This window comes from Panthera pardus, unplaced genomic scaffold (genome assembly GCF_024362965.1).
Source record: "Panthera pardus isolate Hobbes unplaced genomic scaffold, ASM2436296v1 HiC_scaffold_6, whole genome shotgun sequence".
In the NCBI taxonomy this organism is placed as follows: domain Eukaryota; kingdom Metazoa; phylum Chordata; class Mammalia; order Carnivora; family Felidae; genus Panthera; species Panthera pardus.
The window spans coordinates 31,609,637-31,630,281 of record NW_026526991.1 but is presented as its reverse complement, the minus strand read 5'-3'; the positions used below and the strand labels follow the sequence as shown (position 1 = coordinate 31,630,281).

General features: G+C 36.5%; 2 protein-coding genes across 10 annotated transcripts in view; one reads left to right on the top strand and one right to left on the bottom strand.

The window, feature by feature from the left end:
• Positions 1-104: 104 nt before the first annotated feature.
• CUNH12orf29 (chromosome unknown C12orf29 homolog) lies at positions 105-13,418 on the top strand. Of its 3 annotated transcripts, none has more exons than XM_053895672.1 (7): positions 105-392; positions 3,044-3,161; positions 6,117-6,212; positions 6,980-7,096; positions 8,525-8,722; positions 9,987-10,156; positions 11,422-13,418. In XM_053895672.1, the coding sequence occupies exons 1-7, from the start codon at positions 234-236 to the stop codon at positions 11,608-11,610; spliced, it is 1,047 nt and encodes a 348-aa protein (XP_053751647.1). In that variant the 5' UTR covers positions 105-233; the 3' UTR covers positions 11,611-13,418. The 3 variants fall into 3 exon arrangements, with proteins under 3 accessions (XP_053751647.1, XP_053751646.1, XP_053751645.1); XM_053895670.1 differs by having other exon boundaries at positions 108-323; XM_053895671.1 differs by lacking the exon at positions 6,980-7,096.
• The window catches only part of CEP290 (centrosomal protein 290), a 91,797-nt gene continuing 82,908 nt past the window's right edge, over positions 11,757-20,645 (bottom strand). For 5 of the 7 annotated variants that reach the window (XR_008419658.1, XR_008419660.1, XR_008419661.1 and 2 more), the window contains 3 exons: positions 19,433-19,578; positions 18,199-18,272; positions 17,406-17,445 (listed from right to left, as the gene is read on the bottom strand). Coding sequence is in view for 1 of the 7 variants with exons in the window: in XM_019446374.2 (XP_019301919.2) it covers positions 12,415-12,645; positions 13,649-13,728; positions 17,351-17,445; positions 18,199-18,272; positions 19,437-19,578 (622 nt within the window). In the remaining 6 variants the exon portion in view is untranslated. Of the gene's footprint in view, positions 12,664-13,648; positions 13,729-17,350; positions 17,446-18,198; positions 18,273-19,432; positions 19,579-20,645 lie in introns of those variants that run through there. The other 2 variants (XM_019446374.2, XR_002079106.2) reach the window with 2 other exon arrangements.

Here is a 20,645-nt window from a genome sequence, read left to right as displayed (position 1 = left end):
GGTACTTTGGGTTCCGCACTACAAGTCCCAGAAGGCGCCGCGGTCAGGTGGCCGCTTCTACGCGTGCGTCTCCGCCCCACGCTTGTTGTTGGGGGACGTGGGGGCGTTGCCGCCGTGCTTGGGCGCGCAGTGTGCGTGGCTTGAGCACGGCGGCTGTTTGCAGGGGACGCTTTCCTGGCCGGGGTGCTGTTTTGGAAACGAGCTCAGCATTCGCACTGTCTTTTGGACCTACCATGAGGCGCCTAGGTTCGGTGCAGCGGAAAATGCCATGTGTGTTTGTGACGGAGGTGAAAGAGGAGCCCTCCACCAAAAGGGAGCATCAGGTACCGAGGTGTGCGGCCCCGTGGAGCGGCCGCTCAGGGGCTGCCGGGCGCTATAGAGCCGCCCTGCAGGTCGGGAGCTTTTTTGCAATTTTCGCTGGGGAGGTCTGGGATACGGGTCTCTACTCCCCGAGCTCCAGGTTCTCGTACCTTGTTAGTTGCAAGGGAGGGAATCTACGAGAGAAGTTTTATGATGAGGCGATTCAAACTTGCCGTCTCATGGAAATTGAAATCCCACATCTTAAATAGTGTTCCTTTTCTCAGGTTACCACCTTTTTGGGGAAGACCCTTTAAGATTCGCATAATCACCGCAGTCCAAACTTTCTACTTTCAAGAATGTGGTGACAAAGTGGAGATTGTAGAAGACTTGCTTTGCCAGTTCTAACCTAGGAACGATGGTGGTGTTGACAACTAGCCTAATTAGGTCACTAAAGATCAGATCTCACGTATTGTTACCAGTAATTACCTGCTTGATTCTAACTAGTGTTCCCATCTCTGGGTGTTTCTCTCAGCACTGGGTTTTACACATCGAGGGACCTTAGTAAGTACTGGTGAATGATTAGTAGCCAGTATCAGGGTAATTCTTTAATATGTAGGAAAGTCCTTGATGGCAGAATCCCCAGATATTGAGTACTTTGAACTTATACAAAATTCATCATGTGCATTTGGCATAGGCTCCCACCCCCCTTTACATCGTTTGCACATGTGTTCTTGTTTTGAGACTGCCTTGTTGTTTCTAGTCCCAATTTTTAGGACCTGACGTGTAGTAGGCACTGGGTGAATATTTGTTGAATTAAAGAATGAACCTTGGAACCTTTTTGTGCCAATTTTCCATTCACCTTGACACTTTTTGCCTTATAACATCCTTTTTAGTGCCATTGCTGTTATAGTTCTTAATAGTTTATGCACAGTTTATGGCACTGCCTAATCGTTCTTTATTGCCACCCGGAATGATCATTGTTAGGGTCTTCCCTAGTCAAAACCCTGCAGTTAACTACTAAATGTCTGTAGCAGTAGTTGCCAAACTTGTGTTTTTTTAGTCATAACAAACCAAGTAGTGATTCACTCTAGCTGTGATTCTCAACTTTGTACGTTGGGGGTGGAGGCGTGTAGTTTGTAAAAGGACCCTACACCTGGAAAAATAAGCCCCTGTTCATGTCCCTCTGTAGTTAAGATTAGCTTACGCTATTATTTATAGCATAGTATCCAAATCCTTAACTGTAATTCAAGGCTTCCCATTAATCAGGTCCATTCTACTCTTGAAGTGCCTGTTGGACCTACCATGAGGTGCCTGGGCTCAGTGCAGCAGAAAATGCCATGTGTGTTTGTGACAGACTTGCCTCCTTAAAGGGAAGTCTCTATTTGAGTAAAGTCTCTTTCATCCTGTGAACACTCCGGGCACAGTCTCGTCTGTTTTTGCTCAGGCTGTGCACTTTGCCTGGATTACTTCCGGGATTTTCGAATCAGACCTTCTCTGAAATCTTTGATCATCTTAGTTATCCCAGTGAGTTCTTCCACCCAGAAGTTGTAGAGGATCACTCAGTTGACATTTACTATTACTTTTCAAACATACATGCCTTGTTTTTTCCAGTCACAGTTTAAAGACTTCAATGAGACGGGGAACTTTGTGTACCCTTTGGTATCTTATATTGTCTTTTGGACATGGTGCTAGCAAAGAGTGGTTGAAAATTGATTCTTATGGAAGGAATATTTGGAGACTCATCAAGAGCTCCATCAGAGTAATCTCCTCCGTAGGATCCTTGGTAAATTTGAATACACACAAACACTGCTGTTGGGCCAAACCTCCTCTCTTCTGCTACCACAGGTTAAATTGATATCGTCTGCTACTAATTGCAGAAGTTAGTGATAAATCCCCGATCATTGTTTTATCTTGAAAGTACTGAGTCAGGAACAGAGTGGTGCTAATTTCCTAAGTCTACGTGCCTCTGAAATAGTACTTCCACATACTAGTTTTAAACCTGTACACACCAGTATTGTGCAGTATTTTTCACATGAAAGTTGAATGTTAATTTATACTGTAAAATGGTGGCTTAAGTCTTTCTCAGAAATAAAAATAAGCTACAGATAAAAAGTTGGTAGGAATCGCAGAAACTGTCTTTTCCTCCATTCTTGTTGGTGTTGGCGGCTCTTCCTGACAGTAGGAAAACCGTAAGTTTTGCAATTTACTACTGCTAAAGCTGAAAGAGTCCCATTTGTTTTTCTTCTTAGCATCAATTATAAATTATACCTGACATTGTATTACACATTCTGTTACTATTTTCCCACTCATTCAAATGAAAGTTCTACCAAAGGCAGGTATTCTTTTTTTATTAACCTTTATATTTCCTAGTGTGGAGGACAATGCTTACTTGACCCATAGAAGGCATTTAGCAAATAATTGTCAAGTTCTCAAGTGGATGATGGAACAGTCTGTGCTAGGGATACAGTGCTGTATAGGACACGGTTCCTGGTGTCAGCTCATTATGGTGGATAAAGAAACATGAATAATTGCAAATCTGTGTGGGAAAACAGGTATTGCTGTGATAGAAAGGAAGGGGTGATTCATGAGAATTTCACGGGACAAATGTTTTTAAATTGTCTTGCAAGGTAAGCAGGAGATTATACTTCAGAAATAGTGAAATTAAGAACATTTCAGGTGGGAGTATGTGTGAAGGTGTAGAGACTGTTGATCTTAAACCAGTTTTCTTTCTCTCTTTTTTAAGCCATTTAAAGTTTTGGCAACTGAAACTATAAGTCACAAGGCATTAGATGCAGATATATACAGTGCAATTCCAACAGAAAAAGTGGATGGAACATGTTGTTATATTACTAACTATAAAGGTAAAATAAAACTACTACAAATATTATTATTATTATTATTAATGTTTGTTTTTGAGAGAGACAGACAGTGCGAGTTGGGGAGGGGCAAAGAGAGAGGGAGACACAGGATCCGAAGCAGGTTCCAGGCTCTAAGCCCGATGAGGGGCTCAAACCCACGAAACACGAGATTGTGACCTGAGCCAAAGTTGGACGCTTAACTGACCACGCCACCCACGCACCCCTACAAATATCTTTAATCACTTTACAAACTATATATATCTGAAATGGGGCATTTACCCTTCATAAACCCTTCGCACTCTAACTATAATAGCACAATAATAAAGTCACAAATGTTACACTTATCTTTCTCTTGAGGGAGGAAAAGGTAATTAACATTTAATACTCATTAAAGGCAGACAATGTGATAAATGCTTTATACATGTTATCTCTAATTTGCACAGTAGCCTCTCCATTTCACAGATACGGAAACCGATCTTCAGAGAACTTAAATAATTTGTCCAAGACCATATAATTAATGAATGACTGAATAGGTGATGGAACCTTTGTTTAATCCTAAAGCTTGTTCTTACGCCCCTGATTCTGCTGCCAACTCCTTAGTTTTTATTACTATTGGCAGTATCTAATTTATTTCAATTTAATGCCTTTTGAGAGCTAGAAACTAAAATAGAAATTGTCAGTTAAGGACAAAAAATGCATTGAAAGGAGAAATGATCTTTGTGATTTCCTGCGGATAGTAAAATGACCTCTTAATTCCAGCAAGACAAACAGAGCAGTTAAATGTAAACTAGACACATTCCTGTTATCAGGAAATCTTTTCTGAAATGCATATTTTTCCATTTTTAATTGTGATTAAAATACACAACACAATTTACTATCTTAACCATTTTAAGTGTACAGTTCATCGTTACGCTACTGTCACCACCATCTATCTGCAGAACTCTTCATCTTGCAAAATTGAAACTCAGTACCCATTAAATAATTCACTGTTCCTCCTCATCTAGTCCTTGACAACCACCATTCTACTTTGTCTCTATGGTTTTGACTGTTCTAGATACCTCATACATCTGGAATCATACAGTATTTGTCTTTTTTTGACAAGCTGATTTCAGTGTTCATCCGCGGTGTAATTCCTGTCAGAATTCCCTTCATTGTTAAGGCTGAGTAACATTTCGCTGTGTGTATATACTACATTATGTTTGTATGTACCACATAATTTTATGTGTGTGCCACATAGTTTTATGTATATGGCATTCACCCCTCATTGTACACTTGGGCTGCTTTCACATTTTGGCTGTTATAAACAATGCTGCTGTGAACATGGTGGGCAAATATCTCCTTGAGACCTGCTTTCAATTCTTTTGGGTATATATTCAAAGAAGTGGAATTGCTAGCTCATATAGTAATTCTGTTTTTAATTTTTTGAGGAACTGCCGTACTGTTTTCCATAGTAGCTGCACGATTTATGTTCCTACCCACAGTGCACAAGGGTTGCAGTTTCTCCACATCCTCACCAACACAAATGTTTGTTTGGTAGTAGTAGCCATCTTAATGGGTATGAGTGAAATGAGTTTTTTATATTTAGTAGTAAAAAGAACAAAAGGTCCGTTCAACCAGAAATGACAATATAATTTTAATCTGGTTCTTCATCTTATTTACTGGGATAGTTAATAGGTAATACGTAATGTCTGAAACAAACTATAATCAATAATTTCAAAGTATATTTGAAGAAACTAAAAGATTTTTCAGGCTTTCATATTTACATTAAAAAACTTAAATATGCATCATTATGTATGATGTATACTAGTGGCAGTTAAGCATGAATGGATTATTAAAGAAAACTTACAGGGCAGGACCCCAAATGACAGTGATTGCAAATCCTCAGTTTATTGCAGGTAAAGGGTACACAGCATTATCAAGGGCATGAAAAGTAAGGATGTACATCACAGCAAAGGGTTTGGGAAGACCAGGTGAAAGCACCTATTGGTACCCTCCCCACCGACCCCCCTTTCCATTGCTCCCAGCCCCCAAGGTCCTAATGGGACACACTTTCTCAAATCAGGAACCACTGATGTATGAAGAGAACACACTTCGGTAATGGAATCCAAAATGGAGTCTCAGCTGGGGATTTTTATTGTTTTTAACTTATTTATTTTGAGAGAGAAGGGAGAGAATCCTAAGCAGGCTCCACACTGTCAGTGCAGAGCCTGAAGTGGGGCTTAAACTGAGATCATGACCTGAGCTGAAGTCATGAGTTGTACGGTTGGTTAACTGACTGAGCCACTCAGGCACCCCTCAGCTGAGGAATTTTATATTCTGCTGGTCACAGAGACATCTTCCTGCTAAGTAACCAGCCTCAACCGCAGAGCCCTCCAGGAGTCTTACTAAAACCAGGTAGAAGACTCATTCGTCTCACTGCTGTAAGTAAAGAATGCAGGCACACTGCCTGAAACTTCTTAGGTCCATGATTACAAATCACTAATAATCACTGTTTCATGCCTTGAACCAGGGATCAGAGCCATGCAAAACAGCTCAGCCTAATTACAGATTTTTGGGAACTAACCCTTACAGCACACAGTTACGTTTCAGGAAAAGTGTGAATATGATAATCTGGATATGTTTCCATTTAGTATAGAGGTAGCTTTCTCACAAATTCTAGTTGCTAATAAAATATGGCAGTGGAATGTCCTTATGACAGGGTTACATATTTACTTTTATCTCAGGTTTACCATTCTTCAACCAAAGACTTCAGTCTTACTACATCAGGTACTGCTGGTAAGAATACATCACATACGGTGTCTGTTAGAATACATGTTTACCTTTGTTATCTAGGATTGCTGCTTTTAGGGAAGGTCACCCTACTGTTTATTGAAAAACTTTATACTGAAATGTCTTCCAAGATAAGTTTTATTGTTTGCCTCTTATACTTTTCCCTTTTATTATTAATATTTTTTTTAGGTCAGCCATACCTTTGGGCTCGACTAGATAGAAAACCTAACAAATTAGCTGAGAAAAGATTTAAAAATTTTCTACATTCAAAACAAAACTCAAAAGGTTAGTGAGCCTTTTTCTTTTCTTTTTTTTTTTTTTTTTCATTTTTTTCTGACTTAAATCTATAGTTTTGGCTTATTTCTTGCTGTGGTATTCTACACATTATATCCTTCTTAAAATTTAAGCACTTAGGGAAAAGAAGAAAATTGTAATTGAGTATCTTTATATGTAAAAGATTGTTTTTGAAAAATATTTTAAATTGTTTTCCTAACATTTTTATGACTCTTCATTAGAGTATGTTGATATTATTAAAACATACATACATATATATATATATATATATATATATATATATATATTATAAAGAGTAACACATTTTGGTTTTGTTATCTAAGAGAGAAGTCCATAATTTTATAAATCAGACACAAATCTCAAAGGATTATCAGTATTTTTAATTATTACGTTAAAATGCCTCTAAGTATTTTATAAGTAGATACATACATTAATCATTATATATCCACTCTTTCATGTATATATTTATATATACATACTTATAGTGTATTAAAAATTTATCATAAATCTACACATACTGGAACACTGGCTACTTTAGAGTTTTATGCACTATTTACTTATGGTGGTGGGTTCAAAATTGAAAATTTAAAGTGCTAGTATACTCTAACCCTGAGAAGTGCAGTTGCATGGTGTTGATGATGGAGAATAATTATGATACCTGAATGGGGTTTACTACCTGTTCCCACGTTGAATTTATTCAGTCTTTTTAATTTTTTTTTTAAAGCATCACCACATATAAAATTATTGAACTATTTTAGAATTTTTTTGGAATGTTGAGGAGGACTTCAAACCTGTTCCAGAGTGCTGGATACCAGCGAAGGAAATAGAACAATTAAATGGGAATCCGATGCCTGATGAAAATGGACACATTCCTGGTATCATGAAAACTTTTCTAAAATGTGCTTTTGTTTTTATTCGTAAAAAGAACAAAAGATCCAGAAATTGCAGAATTTAATTTTAATCTGGTTCTTTATAGTATTTATCTGTATAACACAAAATTTCTGAATCTAATTTATATTAATAATCTATAAAGATGTTTTATATTAAAAATGTCCTCACAGGTTTAGAATCTTCTCTGAGTTAGTTTGCTACCTATAGTTTTTGGGGATGTGAAAATTTTTGCAAAAGTGTGCTGAATGGAAAGATACCCCAGATAAAGGTTTAGTTCAGCAGCTATGTCTTGAGTACCTATAATGTGCAGAGTACTCAGGTTCTAGTAATACAGAAATGAAGATCAGAACCTTGATCTTTTAGACACCAGAGGAAATGCAATATTGGTCTGATTTAAGAACTAAGAGGAAAGCATCCACAGGGTATAGTCAGAGAAAACAGGAAGAACTCTAGATGAGCCTGTGGTGTTTAGAGGAGGCTTCTAAGGGGAGAGGACATCTGTACTGAAGATTAGGAACCAGGAAGTTAGCTGGCAGGAAAGAGAGGTCAGCTTAGGCAAACTCCCATGAAGAGCAGAGATTTGGAGTCTTGGAAGTTTTATGTAATGCTTCTCTGTGGCTGGAATGTTTAGGGTGTATGACCCTGGAGGACATTATAAAAGTTGAGGCTGGAGATGTGGAATGGGCTCAGATCTTAAAGGGGTTTATATTTCATTTAAAGGAGTCTGAAGTTCATCCTGATGTTGATTGTTAAGCAGGGGTGCAGCAGAACTAAATTTAAATTTTTAAAGCAGGATTATGATAAAAGTAGGTTGGGTTTCCCTGGAGACAAATGGACCAGTAAAGATTATTATAGTCACCTGAATGACTACTGAAGGCCAAAGATATGACGGTCACAATGGCATATGTAGCCTAGTGATTGTTTGATAAAGAATTGTCCACAATGAAGGATCCTATTCTGGTAACAGGAGTTAGGAATAGCAATAACGTTCAATACATGTGGAATCAATACATTATTCAGTTTATATTGGAACAGTGCAGTGAATTGTGGAACACTTAATACATGGTCTGTTGTCCTTGAAAATGGAGATAAAGTGGAGAGAAAACTTAAAAAAATAAATAAATAAGGTTCAGTTCTTGAAAAGGTAAATTTTCTGGTAAAGGAATGCTGAGTGCTCTGTACTGAATCACCAAACAGGTTAATTCCTCAACAGAATAAAAAAATAACCTTATTATTAAAAAATGATTGTGATTGAGTAGTAAAACTGCTAACATTATCACTGATTAAAAAATGATAATCTGTGTGTGATAAACATCCAAAAAACATTGAGAATGTACAACAAAAGTAAAAATTACCTCACGTCTAAATCCAAAGAACAGCAATGTAGTAATAGTGTTTTCTTTGCCTGATAGGTTGGGTACCAGTGGAGAAAAACAACAAACAGTATTGCTGGCATTCCTCTGTAGTTAATTATGAATTTGAAGTTGCCCTGGTACTGAAGCATCATCCTGATGATCCTGGTCTTTTGGAAATTAGTGCGGTGCCGCTATCAGATCTCCTTGAACAAACACTAGAGCTTATCGGAACAAATATTAATGGAAACCCATATGGTGAGTGAAGACTTTTCCTATTCAGTTACAGTAACTGTCACTTATAAAGAGAACTTCCTGGGTTCAACTTAAAACACACTAAAATGACTAATTAGAGTTAAATAGCTTTTAGAATTATAGCCATTTCTATTTACGTCCACGGAGAAATTTATTCATGACTCTAACCATTAATCCAAAAGGTTGAATTAACTTCTCATTCTTTCCTATGATAACATTATAGAGCTATTTATGAAAAGTAATTATTCAAGTGTAACTTTTTTTTTTTTTAAATTTATGTGAACTGTGTTGAATGAAAATTATGTGTTTTTCATGGCTAGGTAATTAGTTTAGTATTAATAGCTAAGAATAAATTAAAGAATTGACACTGAATAGCATAATGAGCATTAGAATCTGTACTATGACGAATGGAGTCTAAGTCCAGAGGGCACTGGGGAGTACATTGTTGATAGGCAGATGAAGCTGGATTCAAGGACATTAAAGCTGGAATAGGAAAATCCTGTATAGAGATCAGAAGCTGACTGATTGGCAGGTATAAAGAAGTTACAATAGTCTGGGGCGCCTGGGTGGCTCAGTCGGTTAAGCGTCCGACTTCAGCTCAGGTCACGATCTCACGGTCCGTGAGTTCGAGCCCCGCGTCGGGCTCTGGGCTGATGGCTCAGAGCCTGGAGCCTGCTTCTGATTCTGTGTCTCCCTCTCTCTCTGCCCCTCCCCCGTTCATGCTCTGTCTCTGTCTCAAAAAAAAAAACAAAAAAAACAAACAAAAAAAAACGTTAAAAAAAAAAGTTACGATAGTAATTATACAAGTTATCAGAGATCCAGTGTGGCTGTTTGGCAGACATTGATAAGTGAACTTGGCTAATGGTATAGAGAAGGGTTTGGCAGACGTCTGTAAAAGTACAGATAATAAATACTTAGGTTCTGTAGGCTATACCTCTGAAACAAGGCCATAAATAGTACTTAAAAGAATGGGTATAACTGTGTTCCACTGAAACTACGAAAACAGGTGTTCGGTTGGATTTGGCCCACAGGTCATAGTTTGCTGACCCCTAGTGTAGAGTATATGAAGGTGAAATTTAGATTTAATGAGGTAAGGTGACACTTGTGAATGAGATCACTTGTGGTATATCTCTCTTCCAGGAAACCAACTAAACTTTTTGGTAAATTTATTCCTAAATGCTTTAAAAGGCTTTTTTATTTGGAGAAGTAAATGTTCTCATTTCTTTTTGAAACCTTTATGTGCCTAATGGAAATTTTTACCATTTAGGGTTAGGAAGCAAGAAGCATCCATTACATCTTCTTATACCACATGGGGCATTTCAAATAAGAAATCTACCAACCTTGAAGCACAATGATCTATTATCCTGGTTTGAAGGTTGCAGAGAGGGTAAAATTGAAGGAATAGTATGGCATTGCAATGATGGCTGTTTAATCAAGGTAATGGCAAAAAATAGCTTGTGGGATTATTTTGTCTTATGTTCCTAAAACAAAGTAGAAGTGGCACGAGAATACTCTGTACAAATTGCAGTTAATTCTAATGTGTTGTAAAGAAATTTAATTTCCTCATCTCACATGCCACCATTCTTTATATGATAAAATAATGTTTCCCAATATGGATTCATTTTCTGGGGCTTTGGTTGTCCTACATGGCCTTCAGAATTAAGCTGATGAAAATGTCTGGAAAAACTGCACATTACATATTCCCTTCTTGTGGATGTTGCACATGAATGATCTCTGAGATAATCAGCATAGTTTAACTCCGCATTTCCCAAACTTGATTATAGAATTTGAGTTAAAAGTGCCAGGGTGACAGTTAATATTTACAGAATCAATTAGTTTATACTTTGTGCCCTTTCTGTCTCTTGGATTTGTCTACTCGATTTCGGACAGGTTCCTGAAATTAGTAATGTTCAAAACTGGACCTTTGTCATACCAACCCCAACTCCCAGCAATTCAAAACATCAGATAGCATTTTTAACCCCTCTCTCCATTATTTCATACATACAATTATTTCTTAAAGATTCTGATCTATTGAATATATACTTCTCCCCAACCAGTTGGCATTTAATTTTAAGTTAAGCCAAAATTCATGCTTGATTTACTATATCACCCTCCTAAATGTTATCTTTCAGTCTTCTCCCTTTTCTGTCCATTCTTCACAGTAAGTAAAAATGTTACTTTGCTACATAAAACTGCTTAGTGGCATAAAGATTATTCATGATAGGACCCTTGCTTCACTTTCTGGAACTGCTGTACACCCCCAGCTGCCAAACATACCCATACTGTATATGTCCTAACCATACTTAAGTAACTGCAATCAGAGCAAAAAGCACCATTCTACCCCATGATATTTAGAATGCCTCTCCACCCATATTTTTCAATTGGCTAGCTTCTGCACTCAGCAACAGACTCCATTACATTTTTATGGAGCCCCTGATTATGTTCCTGGCATGTTTCCAGGTGTTGGAAATACAGAGTCAACAAAACAATGTCTGTGCCTTCATGAAGCTCACAGTCTAATGGGGAAGATAGACAGTAACACGTAAATATATAATATGTCAGGAGAAGAACAGCTATGAAAAAAAAAAGGGTAAGAAAGTGGAGCCTTAAATAGTGCCTGGCAGATGGTGGGCACTCAAATATTTGTAAGTGAATGAAGGTAATAAAATCTAAAATCTAAATACCCTTTTTTCTCTTTTTAGGTTCATCGCCATCATCTTGGTTTATGCTGGCCAATTCCAGATACTTACATGAATTCAAAACCTGTTATTATCAACATGAACCTGAACAAGTATGACCATGCCTTTGATACTAAGAGTTTGTTTAATCTTCTTTCAAAAATAGATAATCAGAAATTTGGCAGACTCAGAGATATCATACTTGATGTATAAACTAGAAATGCAATTAAAAAACAGCTTTATTATATTTAAACCTTGAATATTCTGCCATGTGGAGAAGGTAAAAAATCTCAAGGTTCAGTGTCTAATATAGTAATACATCTTCTAGCATTTCAGGAAATGAATTTCCCAGTTGCAAATGTCTATTCAAGATTTTATTTAGAAGCAGCAAATGAATTTTAACCACTAAACTTAAAAAAATGTAATAGTAATCTCCCCACCTTGTACAAAGGTTGGATTCTGTCTACCATTACTGGGTAGTAATTTAAAAACATCAGTTAAACAATTCTGGATCATTAATTTTGAGAATTAAAGAATTTAAAAAACAATTTAATCTTACTAGACACTTAACAAAACATATAGCTGTAACCTCATAACGTGTTTATATACATGTACATATATATAAAATTAGTCTTATATAAGTATGTAAGTATATGTAAAAGTCCAATTTTAAATGTTAAAATTATTAAAGTTCACCCTCATACTCTTTAAAAAACTTAAATATTATGAATGTACAGAAATTCATCATAGCTCATTTGATAGACATAATTTAAAAATCTAAAAAAATATACTTTTCTAATGTTTAAAATTTCATATTTTAAATTACTAAATTTAAAATTCACTAAATTTTAGTAAATTTCCAATTTAATTTTAAATTGGATATCTAGTAAATTTTACTAAACCTTCCAAGGTACAGGATATGGAGATGGAAATCATGTAGGTCAGAGACTTGATTTCCTGATGGAGTTTTAACTTACAAAGTTAATAAATAAATAAAACTACAGTTATAGGTGGTCCTTAATAAATGGGGAAATTAGCAGGACTTTCCTCTTCATCTTCAGACTGTTCAGAAGCAGCAACAGGACTGCTTAATTCAACTCCAAATTGTTCAGAAAGTTTTTTTAACTTCTCTTCTAAGAGAATATTCTTTTTCACTTCTTCTTTATAATTATACTTCAGATCTTCAATTTCTTCAAAAAATGAAGGATCAAAGTTTTCCAGTTCTTTTTTCAGCTTTTTTATTTCCTCCTAATAGAAACATGATAACTTTAAAAGGTATAGGTAGGAATAAAATACATTTAGGTTTGAGCTAAAGAGATGTAATTACAAACATAAAATCCAAAGTAACTTGAATAATCAAATAGAAACTATATAGGCATAAGTATTTTCTTAGGATTCTGTTAATAAGGTATCACTGTACAAGGTTTTAAGTAACAAACTTGTTAACTGGCAAATCAAACTGTTCTGTAAATTATGTCCTAGTCTTTGGAATTTATCAGTTCTTAAATTGTGTGTGTAGGGGGTGGATATTTAATCTTTATCCAAAAGCATATCAGATACTCTCACTGAGGTAATCAAAGACTTGGCTATTCACTACACAAGTTATGTTAAGATTCTTTGGTTTAGGCTTCATTTATATTTTTACAAATACCTATTTTTTTTAATAGTCAACTTCATATATATATGTGTGTGTGTGTATATATATTTAGGATTAGGGAAACTCTAGAACTTCTACCTGGATAAGAGGCCTCTGGTAAAGGGACCATTTGAACTTTAGTGACCATTTAGAATAGCCAGTGATTACTAGTTAATTCTCCAATTCATGCTCTCTTGTTCTGTTTATAGATTCTTTAAGAGATAAAGCATAGCAAGTATCTTTCTTTAAAGGAGCTATTCTTGAAAAGAATTTCAAAAGGAAATAAAAGGCACTGTTCCCAGTGTGACCCAAAACTTAAGAAAATATATTAAAATAATGAGCTATATTTGTGAAAATTAAAAAATAAATTTACTCTTTAATACTATTTGTTTTGTCTGTTTTTTTTTTTTTTTTTTTTGTAGCTCTTCAGTATTTTTAACATCGTTAAATATAATGAACTCTGAAATGTTAAGGTCAAAATATTAAGTATATTATGTAACCCCAGGAGTTTTTAGGATGCATACTTAAAACTCATAGATAGTGTTCATAAAATTTGTTTTTAATAGCTATTTTCACAAAACATTTATAATATTATAATTTGATAAAATTAATTACCTTCAAATACTGCTTTTCTATATCTGAGGTTTTGAGCTGTGTCTCTAAATCTTTTACCTTTTCCGTTAGTTGATCAAGATCTGCCAAAAAAAATTATAAAAATTAGACTCCACTTTTCCCCACTCTGACAAAGGATTTATTTTAGAGAATGTAAGTAGAAAACTTATGAAACCAGAACCTGGAAAAATATGGCATTTTATGACTGGAACACTTTTCAGGATGTGAATACTGTAATGCTACCTCTCAGGTAATTCTGTAGCAGACCAAGAGAAAAGGAATATGCTAGGTATTAAATGTGTAGAATCAGCTTAATTTTTATATGGGAGAAATTATTTTCCAGAGAAAAAATATAGAGCCAGGAAAAATTGTTAGGTACTCAAAGTACAGCAAAAGAGTAAGTAGACTGTTTGTTAGGGAAGGGGCTCCAACCCAAGTTGGGTATTGGCCAAGGCTCCCGATACCCAACAGTACTGGCTGTTCTGTATCGGTAAATGTGTGTACACACATTTACTGTGTAATTACTACGTGAAAAACTTGGTAGGCAGTGTGGATAATACACCCTAAATACCGTGGTTGGAAAACGTTAAGTACACAAATAGAGCACAAAGGCTTTAATTTATTAGATTCTTACCACCCCCCTCACCTGGAGTTAACATATCTCTAATTTTATAATGAGAATCAGTGGACATGTAGGATTTATTTAATTGCCCTCTTTGCTAGAACCATTTTCTTTAAACACTACATAGGTTATATTTTGCAGCCATTGAAGGGTAAAATTTTAAAAGTAATGCTCAAGTTTGAAAATATAATGGGCAGTTGACATTTTCATGAATGAGATAGGAAGCATATTTCTATTAAGGATCATTTGGAATGGTCCCCTAATTATAAGTTGAAGACAGGAAATATTTTCCTCATCCTTTGGGAATAGAGTTAGCAGAACCCATATTAATTTGGAAAGCAGAGAAAAATATTTTTCAAAATTTCACTCACCTTTGTAGAAAGTGCTAATGATTTTTTATAGAGTTGGTTCTTAATCACTGGGATGCTATATGTTACAAAGATTAGTAATGAAATAGTGCAGCAAAAGTGATTATTATGTATAGCACTTCCTGAAAGTTAGTTTAATGATATTTGATAGCTTGATAGAAATGGTGAATTCTGTTCTAAAGCATTATACCAATTAATAACAATACTTGACTATTTCATACAACTTTTTCAATATTCTCCCATATATTCTTGTTGCTACTTTGTATTTAAATAGTGCTTTAGGATTGCCAAGACAGTTTTGGTTTGATTTTGAACCTTAACAGTCTTTGAAATATAATAGGTATCCTTATCTATCTTCTTTAAAAAGATGAAGAATATAGGGTTCAGAAATTTCCTCTCAGGAAAGTGAGGTTTAGAGAGAACTAGCCTAATGTCAACAGTATTAACAAGTCTTTGGTACTGTGCTAGTCTAGTACACTAAGCTGGCTGCGATAAGAGATCCTGTTGTGGGGCACCTGGGTGGCTTGTCGGGTAAATGTCCAGCTTCGGCTCAGGTCACGATCCTACAGCTTGTGGGTCTGAGCCCCACACTGGGCTCTGTGCTGACCGCTCAGCCTAGAGCCTGCTTCAGATTCTGTGTCTCCTCTCTCAGCCCTTCTTCCTGCTCATGCTCTTTCTCAAAAATAAATAAACATTAAAAAAAAAATTTAAGAGATCCTGGAGACTGACTTGACTATTTTTAAAATTTTTTTTTTTTTTTTAACGTTTTTTTTTTTAATTTTTATTTTTGAGACAGAGAGAGACACAGCATGAACTGGGGAGGGGCAGAGAGAGAGGGAGACACAGAATCGGAAGCAGGCTCCAGGCTCTGAGCCATCAGCCCAGAGCCCGACGCGGGGCTCGAACTCACGGACTGTGAGATCGTGACCTGAGCCGAAGTCGGAAGCCCAACCGACTGAGCCACCCAGGCGCCCCTGACTTGACTATTTTTAGTTGCTTCTTGGCAGTAATACAGTTTCTGTCATCAATAGCTGAGAACAGTGAGGGGCTTTGGAGTTTCAGATTTAGGTTTCATCCTACTTCTCTCACTTTCTAGCTGTTGTGACCGTGTTAGCCTCTTTAAGGTAAAGATCACAGGTGAAATGAAGACAATGGTACCCACCACACAGGGTTATCAAAGTTATAAAATCCTTGTTAAAGCACTTAGCATAGTGTCTGGTACAACTCCTACATGATAGCTCATACACAGTAGTAACAAGAATATGTGGTGGAATACTGAAAAAGCTGTATGAAATAATCCAAGATTGTTCAGATACAAATTGGTATAATCCTTTGGAACAGAATTTGCCATTTCCATCAGGCTATCAAATATACATAATGAACAAATGACTCTTGTTTACAGTGATGTTCTAAAAAGTCAACATGAACAATGAATTAGTGAATATTAAACCGTTACTCATAGGGAAAACGTACATACATATACATACTCAGATCTCACATAGATTAAAATTTTAAATCCTGGAAACAACTCATTCTGGTCAATTTTTTTTTTTTAATGTTTATTTTTGAGAGAGAGAGACAGAGTGCTAGTGGGGGAGATGCAGAGAGAGAGGGAGACAAAGAATCCAAAGCAGACACCAGGCTCTTAGCTGTCAAGCACAGAGCCTGATGCGGGGCTCAAACTCACGGACCGCAAGATCATGACCTGAGCTGAAGTCGGATGCTCAACTGAGCCACCCAGTGGCTGACTGAGCGCCCCTGGTCAATTCTGTTGTGTTTTAAAAAAAATTGTTCAGAAAAAATTCAGAAGTATCAAGTGATTCTTCTGAGGCTGCCCCACTAGTAAGTGTCAGAATTGGGATTTAAACCGTGTCCAACTGGCTCCAGAACCAGTTTATCACCCTATGCTGTACTGTCTCATACTGTCTCCATAACCTCGTACCGTCTCTCATCTATATGAGAGCTGAAATAAGGATGCAAGAATGCAGAGCTTCATTTTGTTGCATCTCATCTGAAAAACACGGGTCAAAAGTTAAATTTTTCAGTGCTGTGTATCTGCAAAAGCACCAGGAGTACTGGTTTTGGGGGTTACAAGTAAATTTTAGTGAGTGGCTGAATTCACAAATACAGAATCTGAAAATAATGAGGATCAACCATTAATTGTGTGTGTATGTATACATAATGCACATATGCATATATGCATATATGCATATGTGCATTATGTATACATATGCACACAGCAGTAGAATGATTGATCACTTCTGAACAGAAGCATGTAGAAGGCTAGACTTTGTTTTACTTTGTAAAAGGAGAAAAAATATAGGCAATGTTTACTGTATGTAGTTAATTTTAAGTTAATAAGATGACAACTTTTAGAAGATAACGTTCAGAGGGTTTAAAAGGGCCTGTACTTAGAAAATGGAATCAAGAGACCTAGTATTCATTGCTTAGCCTTGTATCATGATTAAATGTTAACACCATATGGAACACAAAGAGAAAAACACTTGAGCACCTGCTACTCAATATTATAAACAACTTAAAGGACTCAATAGGAACATTATTGTTGGAAGAAGCAAAGAGCTCTAAAAACCTGTTCCAGCGATTTGACTTTATACGAAGACAGTCATCAAAAATCTGAATAAATAAAAAAGGCAAACCCTAATTAAAACACTTGGGTTAGCTCACATGCTATAAGTATGTTATAAAATACTTTACCAGATATGGCGCTTTCAGCTCCACTTTGGTCTTTGTTAACTTCTAACTGATGGATTAATTCTGCCTTTTCTTTTTCCAGCTGTCTATTAGCTAATCTAGAACACAATGATTATGTATTAAAACAATAACAAAAACCAGACATTGCTTCATAAAATACAAGTATTATAAACTGTGTGATGTGCATTGCTTATAACTTGCTGATAGTTATAAAGGTAAACATTTATTCATTTACTCTCACTACTGTAATGCTACCATTCTCAAACTGAGGTCAAAATGAAAATTCTTTGTTTTGTAAAGTCTGATCTGATACCATTTTTTTTTTAATTTTTTTTTTTTTTTAACGTTTATTTATTTTTGAGACAGAGACAGAGCATGAACGGGGGAGGGTCAGAGAGAGGGAGACACAGAATCTGAAACAGGCTCCAGGCTCTGAGCTGTCAGCACAGAGCCCAACGCGGGGCTCGAACTCACAAACCGCGAGATCATGACCTGAGCTGAGGTCGGCCGCCTAACCCACTGAGCCACCCAGGCACCCCTGATCTGATATCATTTTTAAGAGTTTTCCTGTTGGAGGAACCTCATGGCAGTATTCCACACAGAATCCGGAAAGTAAATAATTTTTTTCATTAATTAATATTTGCCTCTGGGCAAATTAGGATCTGGTTGACCCTGTTTTGTTTTTTTCAGCATCTATTATGTAAAAGAGTAATTGGCATTAGAAGGATGAAATAAGACTGATAAGCCTGTTAGGCATCAAGTTTGAAAAATCCTAATCTCTAGATATAGCAAACCTGGTTACATCAAAAGATTTTTTTCTTAAATGGTAGTCATATGAACAGATAATGTACCTTAGAACTTGAAGCGCCTGTTGAAGGCTCTGCTCTGTCTCAGCACCTTCAGGAACATGTTTGAGAATCTCAATCTTTGGGCACAATAAAAAGAGAGCAAAGTTTGATATGGAACTAGAATTTTAGAACGATACATATTTTCAGTAAAGCATCTTGAATGTGGGGTTTTCCAAAAGCACATATGAGCACTTATCTATGGTGTTCTATTCACTAATCATTCGATAATTACTGAGTACTGCTTGCCCAGGCACTGAGGATATAGTAATGTGCCAGAGGAAGGAAGGACTATCAAGAAGAATAACTCAGGGTAAGAGGATGGAGAGCCATGGAAGGTAGATGAAGGGCTAAGGAAGGTCTGAGGAGCCTCTGTTTTATCAGAGATCTAGGGGGCTATGAAAATATTTCGGTACAGAGGCAAACAAGTGCAAGATCCTAAAGCTTGAGTTTGGCCAATTCAAAGGACTCGAAGGTCAGTGTGAATGAGGGAAAGCAAAGATGAGGCTAGAAAGGAAACCAGATGCCGGACCACATAGGTCCTTATAGGCTATGCAGAGTACTTTAGAATTTTATTCTGGGGTAATGGGGAACCACCAGAAGACTCTGAGGACAGGGTGCTAGGATTTTCTTTATACTTAAACGGCTGACTCTTCAGCCATGTGGAGAAGAGATCAGGAATAGGGACAAAGTGAAACAAGGCAAGAGTGGAAGCAGGGAGGCCAGTTAGGAAATTGTAACAGTTCACATGTGAGAGAATAGCTTAGACTGACAGTGTTGGAGGTGTGGAGACGTCAAATTTGAGATCTATTTTGAAAATAAGAGCTGATGTTATTTAATGAAAAAGATGGGGTGTGAAAGAAGGAATTGATAATCTAAGGTTTTTGGCTTAAACAAATGGTTGAATGGTGGTGCCATTCACTTGAGAGGGGCCTTCTAGGGGAGGAATTGAGTTCCATTAAAAAAAATTTTTTTTAAATGCTTATTTTTGAGAGAGCTTGAGCAGGCGAGGGGCAGGGAGAAGGGGGAACAGAGGATCTGAAGCCGGGCTCTGCGCCGACAGCAGAAGCTCCATGCAGGGCTTGAATTCACGAACTGCAAGACCATGACCTGAGGTGAAGTCAGGCACTTAACCAACTGAGCCACCCAGTTGCCCCAAGAGTTCATTTTTATATACATAAGATAATGCCAAGAAGTGGCTTGAGATGAAATGCATTATTTTCTCGGAAAGAAAAATTACTTGCTTGTTGCTCGAGGTCTTCAGTGTATTTCTTAGCTTTTTGTTCCCTCTCTGTTGCTTGTTTTACAAGCTGTTTAAGATCAGTAAGGTTTTGCGTTTTTTTGGCAATGTCAGTTTCCAGTTCTTTCAGCTTGGTTTCATACATTCTAAAAGTAAAGAAAAAATAGTGTAGACATGGAAATAATTCATTGATTTAAAAGCCAGTTCAAGTCATTGCACTAAAAATAAAGAGTATCTTACACTGCTTCTTCTATTCAAATCTTTTACTGCTGCATATTTACTTAGCATTAGGTGACAACAAGGGATAAGTACCCCTAATTAACAAGCCAATTAAAATAGAGGATTTAGGTGTTTCCCAAGGTTATAAACAAGGATGGAGCCTGTTTGATCACTAGCAAAAAGATTACAATTAGTTTTTTTTTTTTCAGTGACAAACCAAAAATTAGTGCAATTCATCACATTATCAAATTCGGTATTACAGGGTAGTCTCAGAAATAAAAATCACAAACTAAGCAGTTCATACATACATTATGTATACCTGCATAGAAGCATACAAAAAAAGGTACCCAGGTAGAGCAAAACCAAAAGGACACTATTGGGAGAGGAAAAATATGCAAAAGCATGGGTGAGAAAATGGTATATGACAATCTGAATAGATCTGTAACCTTTAAAGAAATGACCAATAATTTAAAAAAAATCTAGACTCCAAAAGGAAATTTTAAAACATTGAGCCAAAATGATTTTAAAAACATATCATACCACCTTAAAGGGAGACAATGCTTATAATATTCAAAGTTTCCCACAGAAAAGAAAAAGAATGCTTTGGCAACAAAATCAGGTAAGGACATTACAAGGAACAGAAATTATTATTTCAATACATTCAAATGGTTTTGTTTTTGTTTTTTACATTTATTTATTTTTGAGAGACAGAGCACAAGTTGGGAGGGGCAGAGAGAATGAGACACAGAATCCGAAGCAAGCTCCAGGCTCCGAGCTGTCAGCACAGAGCCCGACGCGGGGCTTGAACTCAATAACTGTGAGATCATGACCTGAGCCAAAGTCAGACGCTTAACCGACTGAGCCACCCAGGCGCCCCTCAAATAGTTTTTGATAAATCTGAGAAACCATGATCAGAAAGGAGTGTTCTTAACCTGACAGACTCCACCGAAGGGATGAAATACCAGAAGCTTACTCCTTCACTTCATTCGATTCT